The sequence below is a fragment of the Mesocricetus auratus genome, unplaced genomic scaffold (assembly GCF_017639785.1).
Source record: "Mesocricetus auratus isolate SY011 unplaced genomic scaffold, BCM_Maur_2.0 Super-Scaffold_100025, whole genome shotgun sequence".
Taxonomy (NCBI): domain Eukaryota; kingdom Metazoa; phylum Chordata; class Mammalia; order Rodentia; family Cricetidae; genus Mesocricetus; species Mesocricetus auratus.
This window is the reverse complement of record NW_024429206.1, coordinates 25,692,550-25,712,212: the sequence shown is the minus strand read 5'-3', so window position 1 is coordinate 25,712,212 and position 19,663 is coordinate 25,692,550. Positions and strand designations below refer to the sequence as shown.

Below are 19,663 nucleotides of genomic sequence, written 5' to 3'. Positions count from 1 at the left end.
TGTGTATGTGTAGTGTGTGTCTGTACCTGTGCCTGTGTGCCTGTGTATTATGTAATTGGATGAGTGTGTTATATGTATATTATATGATCATGTGTGTATTATGTGATCATGTGATCATGCATGTTTATGTGTGGTGTGTGGTGTATGTGTATTATATGTGTGTGATGTGTGTGTATTATGGTTGTACAGATCTATTATATAATTGTGTGTTTATTGTGTGATCGTGTGTATATTATTATTATTTTTGTTTTTGTTTTTTCAAGACAGGGTTTCAGTGTGTAGCCCTAGCTGTCCTGGAACTCACTCTGTAGACCAGGCTGGCCTTGAACTCATAGAGATCTGCCTGCCTCTGCCTCCTGAGTGCAGGGATTAAAGGTGTGCGCCACCACAGCCTGTCGTGCGTATATTATGTGATCATGTGATAGTGTGTGTTTCTGTAAGCCAAAGGATGGTAGCCATCTTCTTCTATTACTTTCCACTTATTTTCTTAAAAATGTTACTACATTGTTAGTTTTTAAAAAGTGTGTGTGTGTGTGTCCCACCCTGTCTCTCTCTGGGGGGTGGGTATGTATATGGGCATGGCCAGTCCATGTCACATGTGTGGAGATCAGAAGATAACCTCTACATGTGGGTTCCAGTAATTGAACTCAAGTCCTCAGCTTGTTGGCAAGCACCTTTACCTGCTGAGTCATCTCTCTGGTCCTTATTCTTATTTGTTATTAGCCAGAGTCTTGGTATGTGGCCGAGGCTGCCCTAGATCTCAAGATCCTCCTACATCAGCTTCTTCATGCTGGGATGTCATGTGTGGACTCCACCATGCAACAGGCATCTTCCCGAACGTTCTCTTGAGCTTCTAGACCAATGAGATTTCTCCCCTTTGAGTTCCAGAGATCCTTGTTGGTCTGGACTTCTGTGGCCCTTAACTTCCTGCCTTGACAGGGTGTGTTTTAGCTCACAGAGGTAAGGGGGGTGTTTTAGCTCACAGAGGTAAGGGGGGTGTGTTTTAGCTTACAGAGGTAAGGGGGGTGTGTTTTAGCTCACAGAGGTAAGGGGGTGTGTTTTAGCTCACAGAGGTAAGGGGGTGTGTTTTAGCTCACAGAGGTAAGGGGGTGTGTTTTAGCTCACAGAGGTAAGGGGGTGTGTTTTAGCTTACAGAGGTAAGGGGGGTGTGTTTTAGCTCACAGAGGTAAGGGGGTGTGTTTTAGCTCACAGAGGTAAGGGGGTGTGTTTTAGCTCACAGAGGTAAGGGGGTGTGTTTTAGCTCACAGAGGTAAGGGGGTGTGTTTTAGCTCACAGAGGTAAGGGGGTGTGTTTTAGCTCACAGAGGTAAGGGGGTGTGTTTTAGCTCACAGAGGTAAGGGGGTGTGTTTTAGCTCACAGAGGTAAGGGGGTGTGTTTTAGCTCACAGAGGTAAGGGGGTGTGTTTTAGCTCACAGAGGTAAGGGGGTGTGTTTTAGCTCACAGAGGTAAGGGGGTGTTTTAGCTCACAGAGGTAAGGGGGTGTTTTAGCTCACAGAGGTAAGGGGTGTGTTTTAGCTCACAGAGGTAAGGGGGGTGTTTTAGCTCACAGAAGTAAGGGGGTGTGTTTTAGCTCACAGAGGTAAGGGGGGTGTTTTAGCTCACAGTTTGAGGGATGTGATGCCGTCTAGTGTGGAAGGCATGATGGCAGGCATGTAGGCCAGCAGGTCACATTTTATCCATAACCAGCAGGCAGTGAATGGACCAGAAATGAGACTGAATTATAAAACCTCAGCCCTATGGTGGTGGTGCACACCTTTAATCCCTGCACTCAGGAGGCAGAGGCAGGCGGATCTCTGTGTGTTCAAGGCCAGCCTGGTCTACAGAGACAGTCAAGGCTACACAGAAAAGCCCTGTCTCAGACCACCCCCTATGTGAAATTAAGAGAGAAAGCGAGCGCTGAGCACCAGCATCCATCTCTCTGTCTGCGTCTTGTGGCCCTGTGACCAGCTGCCTCACACCTCGCCCCCACAACTGACTGGACCCTCCTCCTGTTGCTGCTCTTGTGACGGATTCTGTCACAGCAGTGGGGACGCCAGTAAAACAATTAGAGACTGAACAGAAGACCCAAGTCCCTGACATCCATCAGCTGCATTTGATCTCATGCTTCTCCTGGTGACACTTGCTCACTTGGAACTTCTGCTCTGGGACCCAGGCCTCCTTATCATCTTCATGGGTGGCTTCGGGTTTGGGTCTACTGCCACCATCTCTTGTCCATTTGGTCACAGTGACTCTGAAGGCCTGTGAGTTTAGTATGGGCCATCTCCAGTCTATTCCCCCTCTGCTGACTTCAGTGGTGGGTAGGGGAGACCCCTCTGGAATTCAAGAGACTCTTCCATTAGGGTGTTTCTGGCTTGTGAGTCAGCAAGGGAAGAAGGACAGGAACCCCCAATCCCTGCCTCAAGCTCCTCCTCAAGGTGTTATTCATTAAGAGTGTGCCCAGATGAGCACCCCAGCAACACGTCTGTGTGGTTTCCTCAGAAGGAGAAACAATACCTCATCCCAGAGTCTGTGGATCTGGAGTGTGTGCGATACTGCATCGTGTATGACAGCAACACCAGTTCCCTGGAACTTCGAGTACGGAGGGATGATGATGAGGAGGAGGAGGAGGAAGAAAGAGGGGTCAAAGATGATGAAGAGAACAACGGTAATGACACCCCAAGAAAGTTCTTATCGTTTCGTTTTTTTTTTTTTTATGTTACTTGGTCTACAAGTTCCAGGCTGTCCTGGAACTTGTAGACCAGGCTGACCTCAAACCCACAGGATCTGCCTGCCTCTTCCTTCTTAGCGCTGGTCTTATAGACATGTGTAGTCATGCCTGGATCATGCAGTGCTGGGAATGCTAACCTCAAGCTTGCTAGGCAGGCATTTTACCAAGGGAGCCAATCCCCAGCCTTCCCGGTGTGTGTGTGTGTGTGTGTGTGTGTGTGTGTGTGTGTGTGTGTGTTTTACAACCACAAGAACAATAGTAGACAGTGACTATATTCCTTATTTTTATGTGGCTCTGACCACATTTCCTGAGGGAAACAATGGAGGAAGGAATGATTTCTGTGTTACTTCTTTGTGTGCATGACTGTGTGTGTGTGCACAAGCCTGTAGAGACCAGGGGTCAGCCTCAAGGATCAATCTGTCAAGTGCCATCCACCTTGTTTTTCGAAACTGTCTCTGCCAGCCTGTGGATTGCCAAGAAGGTTAGGCTGCTGGTCAGTGAGTCCCAGGGATCCGCCTGTCCCTGCCCTCCTGGTGCTGGGATTGCAAAAGCACCGCTGTGCCTGGCTTTTTACACAGGCTCTGGGGGGTTGAACTCAGGCCCTCAATTTGCAAGGCTACCACTTTACCAACTAAGCCATCTACTGCACACACACATGTGCACCTCCACACATGCGCAGACATGCACACACACGTGCACATCACATACATACACAGGAAAGGCTGTGGAGGCAGGAGGAACAGCAGCTCAACCCTGTTACCAGCCTCGTAGCAAGTTCAAGGTCAGGCTGGGGTCCACGTGTAAGGCCCAAGTCCAATCCTCACTACTATGCAAAAAGGAGCCAGGAGGTTGGCTCAGCAGACCCCACATCGTGGAAGGAGAGAATTCCTCCTACAGGTTGTCCTCTGACCTCCTCCTGTGCTTGTGATACACCCGCACATGCACACACAGAGATGAGTACATGAAGCCATAGAAAAGCACATGCAGTCAGTTCCAAGATACTTAATTACCAATTTGAAGCCCTGTGCTGATGGATTGAGAATGGTCATTGACACTCCCTGCCACTGGGTGGCACCAAGGCTCTGCCTTTAACAACACCTGCCATTGAGCCTTCCCAAGTGGCCTTTGGCTTGGAAATTTCTTCTTCCATGTGTGAGTTCCTTTGGGTTACAGTTTGTAGGTATTTGCTAGTTTTGAATCAGAGTCTCTTGTAGCCCAGGTTAGACTCAACCTCATTATATAGCTGAGGAGGGTCTTGAACTTCTGAACTGAGTGCTGGGATTGCAGGCATATGCCATCATGTCCTGTGCAGTGCTGGGGATGGACCCGAGCCTTGGACATGGCAGCTGGGCAAGCTCTCTACCAACTGAGCTATGCCCCAAATCCTTTTGTTTGCACATTTTGGACTGGAGAGATGGCTCTGCAGTTTAATAGCAGGCAGTGCTCTTGCCGAGGCCCTTCCCAGAGTTTACATAGGTGACTCACAACTACCTGTAACTACAGCTTCAGGGCGTCTGACCCCTCTGTGTAAGAGGGCACATGATTCATGGGTACATCCCTATCCCAGACACACATAGTGAAAACTCTCTGAAAATCATGTTTTATATATGTAGTGTGTGTGTGTGTGTGTGTGTTCTGGAATTGCTGGCGTGTACTAACATGCCCAGCTTCTATTCTTGATGAAACAGTAAGCCTGATAGCTCCTGAAGCTGCTTGGTGAGGTAGTCGGGACTTACGGGAGTCCCAGTTGTCGCTAATGCTGACCTTGTAGCTGTGGACTACCATTCTCTAGCAGAGGAGAGGTGGGTATCTAGGCTAAAGGTAACAGTCTCAGTGTGGTCTGGGACTTCTATTCCAACTCCCCTGTGGCCTCTGACCCACTAGTCTCTTGCTCAAGACAGACATGGCTAGTGCCCTGTAACCTGCTGCCTAGACTCAGGGACCCCCATGGGGAAGGGGGTGACTTCCTCCTGGACACCTGCAAGTTCTGTCCCGCCGTGGTTTACACACACAGGTTCATCCTCCAGACAGGTCCCTGTTACTTTATGTCCCGAGCAGTCACTTCTGGAAATGTCCTTGCCTTCAAGAACAGAGTTCAGTTTATTTCATCAGATCAATTTTTTTTTTTGGTTTTTTGAGACAGGGTTTCTCTGTAGCTTTGGAGGCTGTCCTGGAACTCACTTTGGAGACCAGGCTGGCCTCGAACTCACAGAGATCTGCCTGCCTCTGCCTCCCGAGTGCTGGGATTAAAGGCGTGCGCCACTAACGCCCGGCCTATTTTTCTTTCCCTAATTGATTTTACTTTGTACCCATGGAGGCTGGAGGATAGCCTTAGGGGTTGATCCTCAGGTGCTATTCTCTCTCTAAAAAGTTTTGTAAATTATGTTTTTTTTGGGTGTGGGTATCAGAAAGCTTCTGTGGGAGTCAGTGGGATTCAGTTCCCCCTTCCACCATACAGGTCCTGGGATGGAACTCTAGTCATTTGAGTTGGTGACAGGTACCTCTACACACTGAACCATCTTCTGGGTCCCACCTTATTTTCTGAGACTCTCATTACCTATAATTCACTGGATCTGCTGGGTCCCAGGCATCTGTCCATCTTCATAGATGAGATCATTGATGAGATTACAAACACACACCACCAAGCCTGGTGTTTTTATGTGGGCTCTGGGATGGAACGCATGTCCTCAGGCTTCCATGACACTACTGACTGAGAAAGTCATCTCCCAGCCCCAGAAAGTCTGTTTGGAGAACAGAGTCCATGGCCTTCTCCTGCTGGTGGGTTTGCCATACCCTGGACCAGGGGGGTCTCTGCTGAGGCAGGATAGTGCGGACGCTCTGTGGCAGCCTCATGAGTCTGCATTAGAGACTTCCATGCTGCTGTGACAGGACAGAACCAGCTTAAGAGAGCAAAGATTGATTCTGGCTCATGGTTCTGGAGGGTGCAGTCTGCACCACGGGCCTGAGCATGATCCCGTGCTGTCAGAGTGGAGTGGAGGAGGCAGTTCCAGTCATGGCTAACCAGAAAGCCGAGAGCAGGGAAGAGCACAGGTACTCTGCCGGTTAACCCAGCCCCCATCTCTTTGTGCCTGGCCCGTGGGGCGGAGTGCGCTGTCATGACGTGCCCGTAAAGCCAGAGGGCAGAGGCAGGAGCTGGTCCTCGCCTCCCCTGAGCCTTCCAGAGGTCAGGTTCTCCTGCTTGCCAGCAAACACCTGGACCCACTGAGCCACCTGACTGTCCCAGTTCCCAGCCCATGGAATTTAGGGTAGATCTTCTGTCCTCGGTGAATTCTCCCTGAGAACATCCTCACATTTGCGTCCATAGATTTGTCTCTGCACTGTCCTAGGTGATTTAAGTCCAGATTAGTAGACAATGATTGTTAACTATTATATAGCATAATTATTCATGAAAGAGTTTAAGGTTTAAATTTATATCAAACCATAAAAAGAGTGTCAGTGAGATGACCCTGGGACCCACGTGGTGGAAAAAGAGAACAGACTCCTGCAACATGACTAATTTCCACATACGACACATCTACAGTCTCTCTCTCTCTCTCTCTCTCTCTCTCTCTCTCTCTCTCTCTCACACACACACACACACACACACACACACACACACACACTGCAGCCAGGCACAATGATCCTCTAATCTCCACACTCAGGAGGGTAATGAGTTGAGTTGAGTCCAGGTCAGACTGAGCTACATCGATCTCATCTCAGAAACAAGACCAAACTGCAGGGAGACAGTACTTCACACGCACTAGGGTGAGTGTAATAAAAAGATGGATAATAACAAGTGTTGATGGGAATATGGAGACACGGGACCTTTGTACACTATTGAACACAGCGGTTCACAACTAACCCAGCATTGGAGAGACCGAGGCTGGAGAATTGCCATAATTTCAAAGGCAAGTCTGGACTGTGTAGTGAGTTCTAGGCATGATTCTGTTGCTGAGTAAGACCCTGACTCTAAAAAATAAAACAAAATCAGAGCCAGGAAAATGGTAGAAAACACCTACAAACAGACCCACAAGCTGACCATCTCCGGATCCCAAAAGGGCGGAGGAGGGAACCAACTCCCAAGTCTTGGCCTCTCGGTTCCCGTGTGTACACCCACCCCCACACACCATTAAAAAGAAAATAAATCTTATAAAAACTAAACACTAACCCAAAGCTGGACATTGGTGACATACACCTTTAGTCCCAGCACTTGAAAGGCAGAGGCAGACGGATCTCTGAGTTCAAGACCAGACTGGTCTACAGACTGAGTTCCAAGCCAGCCTGGGCTACACAGAGAAACCCTGTCTTGAAAAACAAAAAAGCAAAACAACAACAGCAATGAAAAACTAACCTGAACAAGACACAACTATAAGAACAGGAAGTAAAATGGTCCGGTGTAAGGAAAGCGATGGTGACTCTCAGAGGGTTAGGTACACACTCCAAGGACATGAAAACGCGTCACACGAAAGCTTGTTCACAGTAGCCCACAGTGGGAACAGCACAGGTGTCTTAATAAGCCAGTGAATGGTGGAACAGAGGCAGTGCATCCCCAGAATGGAGTATTGTTCAGCTGTAACGAGGTATCATCGCTTACGCCCACATACTGCTCTTAAAGAGGACCTGAGTTCAGTTCCCAGAACTTATGTCAGATGGCTCACAACCATCTGTAACTCCAGATCTTGAGGATCAGATGCCCTATACTGGCCTCCATGGGCACCTACACTCGTGTACGAACTCACAAACACACACATATACATATAATTTAAATTAATAATTTTGGGGGGCTGGAGAGATGGCCCAGTGATTAACAGCACTGGTTGCTCTACCAGAGGATCTGGGTTTGATTCCCAGAACCCAAATGGTTACTCATGGCTGTCTGTAACTCCAGCTCCAGGGGATCCCTTGCTCTCTTCGGGCTTCTGCAGGCACTGTGCATGTGTGGCACACAGACATACATGCAGATGAGATGCCCATCTCATCTTTTTAAGTTCTTTTTAAGTCTTAAGTCTTCAGTTGTAACATTCCTCTCTGTACCTGACTCAGATTTTGCTTCCTAATTTATTTCTTATGTGCCCCTTGGCTTGGGTTTCAGATGGAAGTGCCCATCCATTCTAACACTAGGCAAATGCTAAGCACACCTTGTGCCTCTTTGGCCCCCACCCACAGAGCTCTTACCCGGGCCTGCTGTGGAGTTTGGGCAGATCCTCATCCATCTTACCCGCCAGCCTGTCTATATCCTCAGAGGGGGCTACGAGTGCTTCTCTGGCCTGTACCACTTCTTCCGGACGCAGAAGATCATCTGGATGCCCCAGGTGAGGCAGGGGGTGTACATACACTGTTAGAAGTGAGACTGGAAACTGACAGGTAAGTGGGGTGGAGAGAGGATATAGACATGGAGGACACAGGAAACGGGGTGGAGAAATGAGCCCCGAGCAGCTAGTAAGTTAACACATTGTGCAAACGTGGGACCTAGAGGGGGCGTGGTTTCAGGGGCAGCATGCTAAGTCAGACAGTGCCAGAGTTGACTCTGAAATGTTTCCTATAGGCGTATGCCTTGAACACTTGTTCCCCAGCCAGAGCCCCTCCTTAAGTGGTCACAGAGCCTTTAGGAGGCAGAGCCTGGCTGGTGCAAGTAGGCCCTAGAGATGGGCAGCTTTTCTCACCGCCACCGACAGGACCCCACCGCCATGCCTTCACCACCAGAGTGGGTAGTCTCTCTGGAACTGAGAGCCACAGCAAACCTTTCCTTTTCCAGTATTTTGAATCAAGAATGCTGCTAGATTTCTTTTTTTTCTGGTTACATTGCTTTGTTTTGTGCTGTGTGTGCATGTGTGTATGTATGCACCCACACATAGGAGTGCCATGATGCATATATGGAAATCAGATTCCCTTCTTCAAACATATGGGGCACAGGGGTTGGATTCAAGTTGCTTGGCAGCAAGCAGCAACCGCAACTGGACAACTGAGCCACAGACTGTCCGTTCCAGTCTTTGTGTGTGACCAGGTGCAAACCGGTGCCGTGAGGGAGGGGCGTCAGTATGGAGACCTGTTCAGTACTGTGATGCTGTGGCTCATCCCTTGTTTACAGCCGGGCCTCTGACCTCTCAGTGAGGTACTTGCTGCCACCTCCAGCCCCAGCTGTCTCCTTCACTGTCTCGGGGTTGCTCTTCTGAGCTCCCCTTTAGAGCCACACCTCCCGAGATGGGCCTCCCCCTTCTCTTATGTGCAGCAGCCTTCCTCCTTCCCCATCCAGGAACTGGATGCCTTCCAGCCATATCCAGTTGAGATAATTCCAGGCAAGATCTTCCTGGGCAAATTCAGCCAAGCCTGCAATGCTAGGATTCACAAGGATTTGAAAATTAAGGCGCATGTCAATATTTCCATGGAGGCAACCCCCTAGTAAGTAAAGGTGATTTTAGTGTGTGTGTGTGTGTGTGTGTGTGTGTGTGTGTGTGAGAATGAGTGTGGACACACGTGCAGGTACCTGCGCATATGAAGGCCATACATATGTTGATGTTGGGCGCCTTCCTTTGTCATGCTCCACCTTATTTATTTTTGGAATGTCGAGACAGGGTTTCTCTGTGTAGCCCTGGCTGTCCTGGAACTCACTCTGTAAGCCAGCCTGGCCTTGAACTCACAGAGATCCGCCTGCCTCTACCTCCTAAGTGCTGGGATTAAAGGTGTGAGCTACCACCGCCTGGATCTCCACTTTGGTTTTTGAGACAGAGCCCAGTGTTCGTGGACTGGCTAGTCAGCAAGCTTGGGTGATCTGCCTCAGTTCCCCTAGCCCTAGCTTTCCAGATGTGTGCCCCTATTAGCCCAACTTTTTATGCAGATGCTGGGGATTGTAGCACGGGTCCTTATGCTTGTGCAGGCATTTTACTGACGGCCATCTCCCTGGCTCATGGTTTTTATCTTAGGTTAAGAGTCACTTATTTGCACATGTTTCCTACTGCCATAGTTTGTTGTAGCTATTTTTTTCCTTAAGTACTAAGGATTAAACGCAGGTCTCTTACATACTGGCCAAATGATCTTCTGCTGAGTCAGCCCCATTCCTTCACTGGAGGATTCTAGGCAGGTGTTTGACCACCGAGCCACACCCCAGCCCCTCACTGGGGGATTCTATGCAAGGGCTCTACCACTGAACCATACCCCAGCCTCTCCCTGGGGGATTCTAGGTAGATGCCTTCTGTCAGGCATTCTCTGTGTGTATGTGTGTATGTGTGTGTGTGTGTGACTGTACGTGCAGGCCAAATGACAATCTCCAGTGTCATTCTGCAGGAACTGTCCATGTGTTTTAAAAGACAGGACCTCTCAGGGCTAGAGTTCAACAAGTGGGCTAGCCTGGCTGGTCAGTGAAGCCAGGGATCCCCTTGCTCCCTCTTCTCCAGTGCTGAAATTACAAGTGCAGGCCACCAAGCCTGGCTTTTTCTGTGAGGGCTGGAGATCAGAGTCATGTCCCAATGGCTGCCTAATGAGCCCTGTATCAATTGAGTCATCTCCCCATCCCCCAGATAATATTTCTACTAGTTTCTATCATCCTGATGTCAGCTCCTAATCACTCCCTTGTGGTTTCTGTGCTATGGACAAGAGATGCCACAGTGGGGCTGGCTTGTCACCCAGGTGTTGTGTGACTTTTCCTGGGGTGATGTGAATAAAACATCTCTTCACCCCAGATAGCACGCTGACGACAGACTAAAAGTAAGAATACCACCAGCCAAGTCCAACATGGAGAGCCAGTAAGCTTCCTGTGGTTTCTTAACAGGTGCATGTGTGTGGGGAGATTATTTACAGGAACATGGATGACTCACAGGTAGCTAAGTCAGCATTCATGGTAACTGTGATCCTGGAACTCACTGCATGACTCACAGACCGCTCCTCAGGCCAGAGAGTCTCCTCTCAACTGCAGTTGTTACTGCCCATATGGCCTGGGGAGGGGCCTTGTGAATCCTGTACGTTTCAGGAAGTTTCTGGGGCTTGCAGGTTTCTCAGTTCCTGAGCTTTGGAAATTTTCTTTACTTCCCCGAGTCTTAAGAAACCTCCCTCCTGGAAGGAACAGATGCTCAACACCACCCGCTGCCTTCTTTCAGTTTTGTAGGCGATGGAGACAAGCTCTTGCATGTCAAGATAGAGGATTCTTCAGATTCCAACCTTTTCAGCTCCTTCCGCCACATCTGCCACTTCATGGGTAAGGAGAATTTCCAGACCAGGGAGCACCCTTCTTGTGCTGATGAGTCTCTCCCTGCCAGTGACCCCCAGGACTTGGGGGAGGATGGAATCTAGCACATCCAGCTGCACCAAAGCCTCAGCTCCATGTATGTGAGCAGCTTAGGAGTGGCGTCCAGTGACGGCACCACACAGTATCTGATCACCTTGTTCTTACCTTGGCTACATGGCCACGCCCTTCCGAGCCAGGGCTACAGTGAAGATACTGACTGAACGTGGGTACACCATGTTTTGGATGCCCGCTCGTCTGTGGGGCCTGGGGCCTCAGAAGAGCTTCTGTTTCTATGTCTGTGTTCAGGGCTAGTCAGTAGAGTGGGGTAAGGGCGAGTCTTAGTTAGGGTTACCGTTTCTGTGAAGAGACACCACGACCACAGCAACTCATAAAGAAAACATTAAGTTGGGGTGGCTCGTTACCATTTGGGAGGTTCAGTCCATTATCGTCACGGCAGGGAGCATTGGTGGCCTGCAGGCAGATGCGGTGCTGGAGCTGAGAGTCCTGCATCTTGATAGGCAGGCAACAGGAAGTCACCTGACACACTGGGCAGTGTCCCTCAAAGTCTGCCTCCTCAGTGGTACACTTCCTTCACCAGGCCATCCCACTCCAGCAAAGACTCGCCTTCTAATAGTGCCACTCCCTGAGATTATGGGGGCCATTACATTCAAACACCACAGGGAAGGAAGGTAACTCCAAACCATCCAGCTCTGATTCCCATCATGCTCCATGTGTCTACTTGGCTCTGCTATGGCTTTCCACTTGGCATAGCAATGTTCATCACTGTTTAGCACAACAAGATCGGGTCTTTCTGTCAGCCCCAGGGCTCAGAGTTGACCAGGAAGAGCAAGATTCCTAACAGCTCTGTTGAGTTGGGTCAGGAGTCTTGGCTTCCAGCATGGCACCAATTCAGCCCCCAGCCCAAGCTTGAATGACTGGGAGTGGGATGGCAGCCTTCACCACCCTTATTTGCCCAGAAATTTACCACTTTCACTCTTTAACTTTTTTTTCAACTTGAGGGATACAACCAGAGTGGAACATGTGCTAGGTAAGTGCTGTACCTGTAAGCCCTGCCAGCCCCTCACTGGGGGATTCTAGGCAGGTGCTCTACCACTGAGCCACACCCCAGCCCCTCACTGGGGGATTCTAGGCAGGGGCTCTACCACTGAGCCACACCCCAGCCCCTCACTGGGGGATTCTAGGCAGGTGATCTACCACTGAGCCACACTCCCAGACATTCCCCCACCCCCAGTCTTGTTTTTATCTTTTATTTTGACAGCATTTCCCTAGGTTACCTAGGCTGACCTTAAACTTTCAATCTTTCTTTCTCTTAGCCTCTGAACACCTAGGATTCCAGGCCTTCCCTGCACTGCTAGGCCTGGCAAGGCTGGTCTCCTGCTGGTCACTGAGGTCCTCAGGGAAGAGTACCATATGCAACCCTCTTGCTTCCTTCCTTTGCAGAACTTCACCTCCAGCTCCGCTCTGTCATCCTGGTCTTCTCCAGCCGGGGCATCAGCCGTAGCAGTGCTGCTGTGGTGGCCTTCCTCATGCACTACAACGAGGAGACCTTGAAGGTGTGTGCATGGGGCTGGGGCTCGGTTGATAGAGTGCTCGCCTGGCTCGCAGAAGACTCCAGGACCAAGTCAGGCATGGTGGTTTTTTTTTTTTTTTTTTTTTTTTTCCTCCCTCTCTGTTACTGGCTTTCTTTTTTTTTTTTTTTTAATTTTATTTTCCAGTTTAAATTTAGATAAGAATCAAGGTTGCTTCACAAGTCAGTTCCAGGTCCCTCTCCCATTCCCTCCCTTCCTCCCGTGCCCTCCCCTCCCCCCCCCCAGGCATGGTGGTTTATATCTTTAATCCCAGCACTCGGGAGGCAGAGGCTCTGTGAGTTCAAGAGCAACCTGGTCTACAGAGTGAGTTCTGGAAAAGCGAGGGCTACACAGAGTGACCCTGTCTCAAAAACAAAAACAAAACAACAAAAAGTATTGTTCCCTAGGCCACAGACGCCCTAGGAGGGGCCTGAGCTGGATGTGAGCCTACTTAGCAGCACTACCATAGGGTCTTAGTTTGGATGCCACCCAGCCCACAGCATTCAAGAGTAAGTGGCTGGCAGGGGCCCAACTAGTCCAGGCTCTGTATGGCAGTGCTGGGAACTCAGTTACCGTCTTCTGAAAGAGCAGCATAGGTTGTTCTTAGCTGCTGAGCGATTTCTCCAGCCCCTAGTTTCTTTTTCTGTTGTTGTGACAAAATACTGTACAAAAGCAGCTGAAGGGAGAAAGGGCTCATGCTATCCCACAGTCCCAGGTTATATTCCACAGTGGGTTAGGAGCAGGAGCTTGAAGCAGCTGGGCACATTGTATCACTATCAGGAAGCACCGAGTGGTGCATGCATACTGCAGCTCAGCTCGGTGATGCATGCATACTGCAGCTCAGCTCGGTGGTGCATGCGTACTGCAGCTCTGGCTAGTGATGCATGCATACTGCAGCTCAGCTCGGTGATGCATGCATACTGCAGCTCAGCTCGGTGATGCATGCATACTGCAGCTCTGGCTAGTGATGCATGCATACTGCAGCTCAGCTCGGTGGTGCATGCATACTGCAGTTCAGCTCGGTGGTGCATGCATACTGCAGTTCAGCTCGGTGGTGCATGCATACTGCAGCTCAGCTCACTTTCTCCATTTCCACAGTCCAGGATCCCAACCAATGAATGGCCCTGCCCACCATAAAGATGGGTCTTCCTGCACCCACTGGCACACTCAAGGCGCTCTTCCACAGCGACTCCCTTCTGGGTGATTCCAGACCCTTCCAATCTCACAACTGAAATTAGCTTCCAAGGTTTCCCAGTTAGTTTGGGTTGTTCCAAGAAGAATTTTATGGAGCTACAAAATGGCTGGACTGGCTGGACCTCAGCCTGTTAATCCTCCTTTACCTTGAAAGGAGAGGGACAGAAAAGTAGGATCTTGTGTAACACCACTGGGGACTCATGGCTGACATTAGGCTGTGGTAGGTTAGTGTTAGTGTTCAGTGTTGGTGTTAGTGTTAGTGTTTAGTGTTAGAGTTAGGGTTAGTGTTAGTTTTAGCTAGTCACAGGGTTAGGGCTAAGGTTAGCTAGTCACAGGGTTAGGGCTAAGGTTAGCTAGTCACAGGGTTAGGGCTAAGGTTAGCTAGTCACAGGGTTAGAGTTAGGGTTAGCTAGTCACAGGGTTAGGGCTAGGGTTAGCTAGTCACAGGGTTAGGGCTAAGGTTAGCTAGTCACAGGGTTAGAGTTAGGGTTAGCTAGTCACAGGGTTAGGGTTAGGGTTAGCTAGTCACAGGGTTAAGGCTAAAGTTAGCTAGTCACAGCCTGCTTGCAGGCTCAGAGGCCGTGCACACAATCTAAACAACCTCCAGATATTTTTTTGGTTTTTCAAGACAGGGTTTCTCTGTATTGTTTTGGAGGCTGTCCTGGAACTCACAGAGAGCCGCCTGCCTCTGCCTCCCGAGTGCTGGGATTAAAGGCGTACGCCACCACCACAACCTCCAGATTTTAACTTGGAGTATGTGTGGTTCAGTGGTGGAGCACTTGCCTAGAAACCCCCAGTGGGGGTGTGACTCTGTAGAAGAGAGAGAGGTTGCCTAGAATTCCAGGATGAGGACCTGCAGGAGTAGCTGAGTATGCTTTGCTAGAATCCTCCAGTGAACAGCTGCAGGTTGAGCAATAGTGGCCTTGCCTGGGATCCACAAGGACCTGTGTTTGGTTCCCACCTAGCACTCAGAAAACAGAACAAAACCCAATAGCGTTTGAGCCAGCCAACCTGAGATTGTCCTCCTTTCTGATCACCTCAAAGTGGAGCTGAGATGAGGGTGATGCGAGCCCTCCTCTGGCTTGACTCCTTTCCTAGACAAGCCAGGACCTGTGCTGCCTGGTCTGCCTGTCCCTCCAAGTGGCTGATGCTGGGTCTCCTCAGGCTCAGGTTAGTCTGAACTTAGGAGGAACCCTGGCACTTGTTCCTGGAACAGCCATCTTTGTCCTCTCTGTAGGAAGTCCCAACACGAGGCACTCTTCCCAGAGATGACATCTAGATAACTCTTGGCCAAAGAGAGCTGTTCAGCTCACATTGCAGGGCTCAGGAGTGCCCACCTCTCGTTTGCTTTGGCAGTTGGCTCATTACATAGCTTGACCTGGGCTTGACCCCAGGAGGCTGATACAGAACTGCCATGCTGGGCAGGATCCCCGTCAGAACCCTCTGGTACTTGTGTCCTTTAAAGACCCTTAAGAAAGGGGCTGACAAGGTGACTAAGCAGGGAAAGCCTCTGCCTTGCAATCCCGGCCCCTGGGATTCAATACCTGGTAAGCCAGAAGGAGAGAGCTAGTCCATAACTGACCTCCACAAGTGTGCGGTGGCATGCGTACCCCCTACATAGCATGCACACACATGACAATAATAAGTAAGTTTATTGTTATTAGCTTGAATTTGCTTATTTTTATTTTATGTGCACTGGTGTTTCTTCTTGTGTCAGTGCGCAACATGCATGCAGTGCCCACAGAGGCCAGGAGAGGGAGTCAGACCTCTGAGACCGGAGTTCCACCCACTTGGGAGCCACCGGATGAGTCCCAGGGATTGAGCCTGAATCCTCTGGAGGAGCAGCAATTGCTCTTAACCTTGGAACCATCTCTGTAGTTCCCATTTAGTGGTTTGTTTTTGTTTTAGATATGCTCCACTATGTTGCATGGATTTTGATACATAGTTCCCCGAGGCCTGACACTCATTACTAACCCAGGCCCAGCTGTAACTGGCTGCCGACTTCTAGCTTACCTAGAACTCACAATCCTTCCCACCCTGGCCTCCTGCGTGCTGGGGTTATAGCTGTGTCCCCCTGACCCTGACCTTTCAATTCCTTATAGGTAATGGAATGTTCACAGTGACCCTGTAGCTTAGATACCATTATGCCCCCAACTTTTTTGGGGTGTGGTAAGTCTGGGTGCATTCTTCAAGGCTACATATAGTATAGCAGGGATCCAAAGCCCATTGACTCAGGCAAGCACCCACACTTTTCACAGAGCCCCAAAATGACAGGATAAGGCCTTTCTGCCTATGAGAATCCCAGCAGACATGCTATGAGCTGGGGTGTGCAGTGGGCTTAGGGGACCAGCACCTACCTATGAAGTGGGCTTAGGGGACCAGCACCCTACCTATTAAGCCCTCCTTCTTAATGACTTCTAAGCATGTGCTTTTGTGGTAAGCACATTCAGACTGTAAACCAGCTTGTAAGCTTTCATGTCTTGCAAAACTGAGGTTCTGTGCCTAGTGATTGATAATCTCTGTTCTTTCCTGACCCCAGCCTCCGGCAACCTCTGCTGCACTTCCTGTCTAATTTGTTTATATTCACTCCCGAACACAACTTGTGTACGTGCATATGAGTGTGTGTGTGTGTGTGTGTGTATGAGGGTGTCTGTGCAGCTGCATATGAATGTGTGCATGTGTGTGTATGGATGTGTGTGAGGGTGTGTGTATAGGAGGGTGTATATGTATAGGAGGGTGTGTGTGTGTATAGGAGGGTGTGTGTGTGTATAGGAGGGTGTGTGTGTATAGGAGGGTGTATGTGTGTGTATAGGAGGGTGTATGTGTGTATAGGAGGGTGTGTGTGTATATAGGAGGGTGTGTGTGTGTATAGGAGGGTGTGTGTGTGTATAGGAGGGTGTGTGTGTGTATAGGAGGGTGTGTGTGTATAGGAGGGTGTGTGTGTGTATAGGAGGGTGTGTGTGTATAGGAGGGTGTGTGTGTGTATAGGAGGGTGTGTGTGTATAGAAGGGTGTGTGTGTATAGGAGGGTGTGTGTGTATAGGAGGGTGTGTGTGTATGTGTGTGTATAGGAGGGTGTGTGTGTATAGGAGGGTGTGTGTGTATAGGAGGGTGTGTGTGTATGTGTGTATAGGAGGGTGTGTGTATGTGTGTATAGGAGGGTGTGTGTGTATGTGTGTATAGGAGGGTGTTTGTGTATGTGTGTATAGGAGGGTATATATTTGTATGTGTATGTAGGAAGGTGTGGGGGGGTTGGAAGAAAGTTTTAGGTGTCACTCCTCAGGAGACAAGTTCTTTCATTGGCCTGGTGCTTGCCAAGTAGAGTAGGCTGGCTGACCAGCAAGCCCCCAGGATCCACCTGTCTCCAGCTACCTAGTGCTAGGATTAACATGGCTTCTGCGGATCAAATGCAGGTCCTCAGTGCTTATATGGCAATCACTTTATTGGCTGAGCCATCTCCCCAGGGCTAAAATTCCTTCCTTCCTCCCTCCCTTCCTTCCTCCTTCTCTCCGTCTTTTCCTCCTTCCTTCCTTTCTTCTGTAATGTGTTTGTGTCTGTGCCGGAGGGTGTCTATGTGGATCTTGTCTGCAGGTGCTTGTGGAGGACAAAGGGACTGTTGTTACAGGTGGTTGGAAGTTGCTGTCATTACAAGTGGCCATCTGTGTAGATGCTGGGAACTAACCCTGAGCCCTCAGCAAGATTAGCAAGTGCTATAAATCACAGAGCCATCCCTCCAGGCCCTTCCCTTGATTTCTTAATTGTTTCCTCCTCCTCCTGTTCCATCTCTTCCTCTTCATTTTGGACTGTTCATCATCAATTGGCACATAGAAACAACTGAGTCATGTTTTGAATTTATTATTCTGCAGTTTTCCTGTGTTTACTATCTCGTGTGTGTGTGTGTGTGTGTGTGTGTGTGTGTGTGTGTGTGTGTTGGGGAGGGTGCACATGAGTGCAGTTGCCCTCAGAAGCCAGAAGATGTCATTAGATCCCCAGGAGCTGGAGTTAAAGGAGATTGTGAGTTGCCTGATGTGGGTGCTGGGAACCAAACCTAGGTGCTCTGTGAGAGCAGTACATGTTCTTAACCCCGAGGCATCTCTCCAGCCCCTAAGGTACCATTTTGCCTTTCCACTCTGTCTCTAATCCGGATGAAGACCAGCACATGCGCGCCTCTTTTCGTAGACGCCCTCTGCTCTCCATGTGGATGCAGTGCCCGGAGGAAGGCAGCTTTGCCTTTCCTTCTCCCGAGAACGCTCCACGGCTCTTGTCATCTCTCCAGTGATTCGGCCGGTCCCAGTGCAAACCTTGTTGAGGCTGCTGAGTGTCCCGGGCTCTGGCGTTACCTGGCCCACGGGAGGTTACATGCATGTTGTCTCAGTCTTCACGGGAGCCATGTGAAACAGAATTGACACCCATGCCGAGTCAGAAGTAGAGGAGCTTGCCTGTGGCCTAGGCTGTGCCCAGGGCTCCTTGCCTTGATAGGTTCAGCCCAGGCTTACATTCTTTCTTTCCTCTGTGCCTTTAAGTGTGTGCCCGTGTGCACTTGTGTGTGTGTTCACATGGCTCCTGGGCAGAGGACAGTTCTCTTCTTGTACCATATGGGTCACTAGGGTTGGACGCAGATCATCAGGCTTGGGAGCCCGTCTTCCCCTTGCCTCTCCTCTTCCCTCCCTCTCCTTTCTTCCCTCTCATCCCCCTCTTTCTTTCCCTCCCTCCTCCCTCCCTCCCTGCCTCCCTCCCCCCCTCCTCCCCTTCCCCCCTCCCTCCCTCCTTCCCTCCGTCCCTCCCTCCGTCCCTGCACTCCATGATTAAGCCAGGCTAACTGGCCAGTGAGCCTCAGGAATGCCGTCTCCACTCCCCAGCACTAGGACTGATTACACGTGTGCCACCACAAACTGTTTTCACATGGGACCTGGGGACCGGACTCAGCTCCTCATGATTGCCCTGAGCTGGCTGTGATCTAGTCTGGAAGGACCACACTGCCTGCCCTGAAATCTTCCTTCTCTCTACATTCACAGAGGGCCTGGGCCCACGTGAAGAAATGCAAAGACAACATGCGTCCAAATCGGGGCTTGGTGGCTCAGCTGCTGGAGTGGGAGAAAATTATCCATGGGGAATATATCACAGACATCACTGACCCTATCTACTGACCTGCGTCTGTGGCCCATCTGGGCCTGAGGAACCTTGCTTGGGACTTTTGGGGCGTGGGGGTTAGGTATACACTTGGATTTGTCCAGAAGACCTCTGTGGCCTGAAGTTTCATGTCTACATCTTAAGGCTGGTTCTGTGTGGGAACTGAACCTAGAGCAGTGGCTCTCAACCTTTTTCTTTTGTTGTTGTTGTTTGAGACAGGGTTTCTCTGTATTGCTTTGGAGGCTGTCCTGGAACTCCCTCTGTAGACCAGGCTGGCTTCGAACTCACAGAGATCCGCCTGCCTCTGCCTCCAGAGTGCTGGGATTAAAGGCGTGCGCCACCACCGCCCTGCAGCCCTCAACCTTTCTAATGCTGCGACCCTTTAGTATAGTTCCTCATGCTGTGGTGACCCTAACCATAAAATTATTTTCATTGCTACTTTGTAACTGTCATTTGCTACCATTAGGAATCACAATGTAAACATCTGTTTTCCAGTGGTCTTAGGCGACCCCTGTGAAATGGTCATTCACCCCACAGTTTGAGAACCACTGACCCAGAGCCTCACACATGTTAGGCAAGCCTTCTATCAGTGAGCTCTATCCTCAGCCTTTTATGTTTTGTGACTGGGATGGTCTCAAACTCCATGTAGCTGAAGAGGATTCTAACTCATGCTCTCCCTGCCTCCATCTCCCCACTGCTGAGATTACAGTGTGCACCACTGTTCTAGGTTATGTGTTGCTGAAGGTGGACCAGGGCTTCCTGCATGCTAGCCAGGAACTTTACCAACTAAGCCACACCCTCAGTT

General features: G+C 49.9%; 1 protein-coding gene across 3 annotated transcripts in view; it reads left to right on the top strand.

Annotated features, from left to right (window-relative positions):
* Nucleotides 1-19,117, top strand: part of Styxl1 (serine/threonine/tyrosine interacting like 1) — a 34,993-nt gene extending 15,876 nt beyond the window's left edge. For 2 of the 3 annotated variants that reach the window (XM_040731687.1, XM_040731686.1), the window contains exons 4-9: nucleotides 2,500-2,665; nucleotides 7,895-8,040; nucleotides 8,982-9,127; nucleotides 10,819-10,916; nucleotides 12,408-12,593; nucleotides 18,744-19,117. In XM_040731687.1, the coding sequence (XP_040587621.1) occupies nucleotides 2,500-2,665; nucleotides 7,895-8,040; nucleotides 8,982-9,127; nucleotides 10,819-10,916; nucleotides 12,408-12,593; nucleotides 18,744-18,862 (861 nt within the window). In that variant the 3' untranslated portion in view covers nucleotides 18,863-19,117. The remainder of the gene's footprint in view (nucleotides 1-2,499; nucleotides 2,666-7,894; nucleotides 8,041-8,981; nucleotides 9,128-10,818; nucleotides 10,917-12,407; nucleotides 12,594-18,743) is intronic. The other variant, XM_005080369.4, reaches the window with a different exon arrangement.
* Nucleotides 19,118-19,663: the final 546 nt, after the last annotated feature.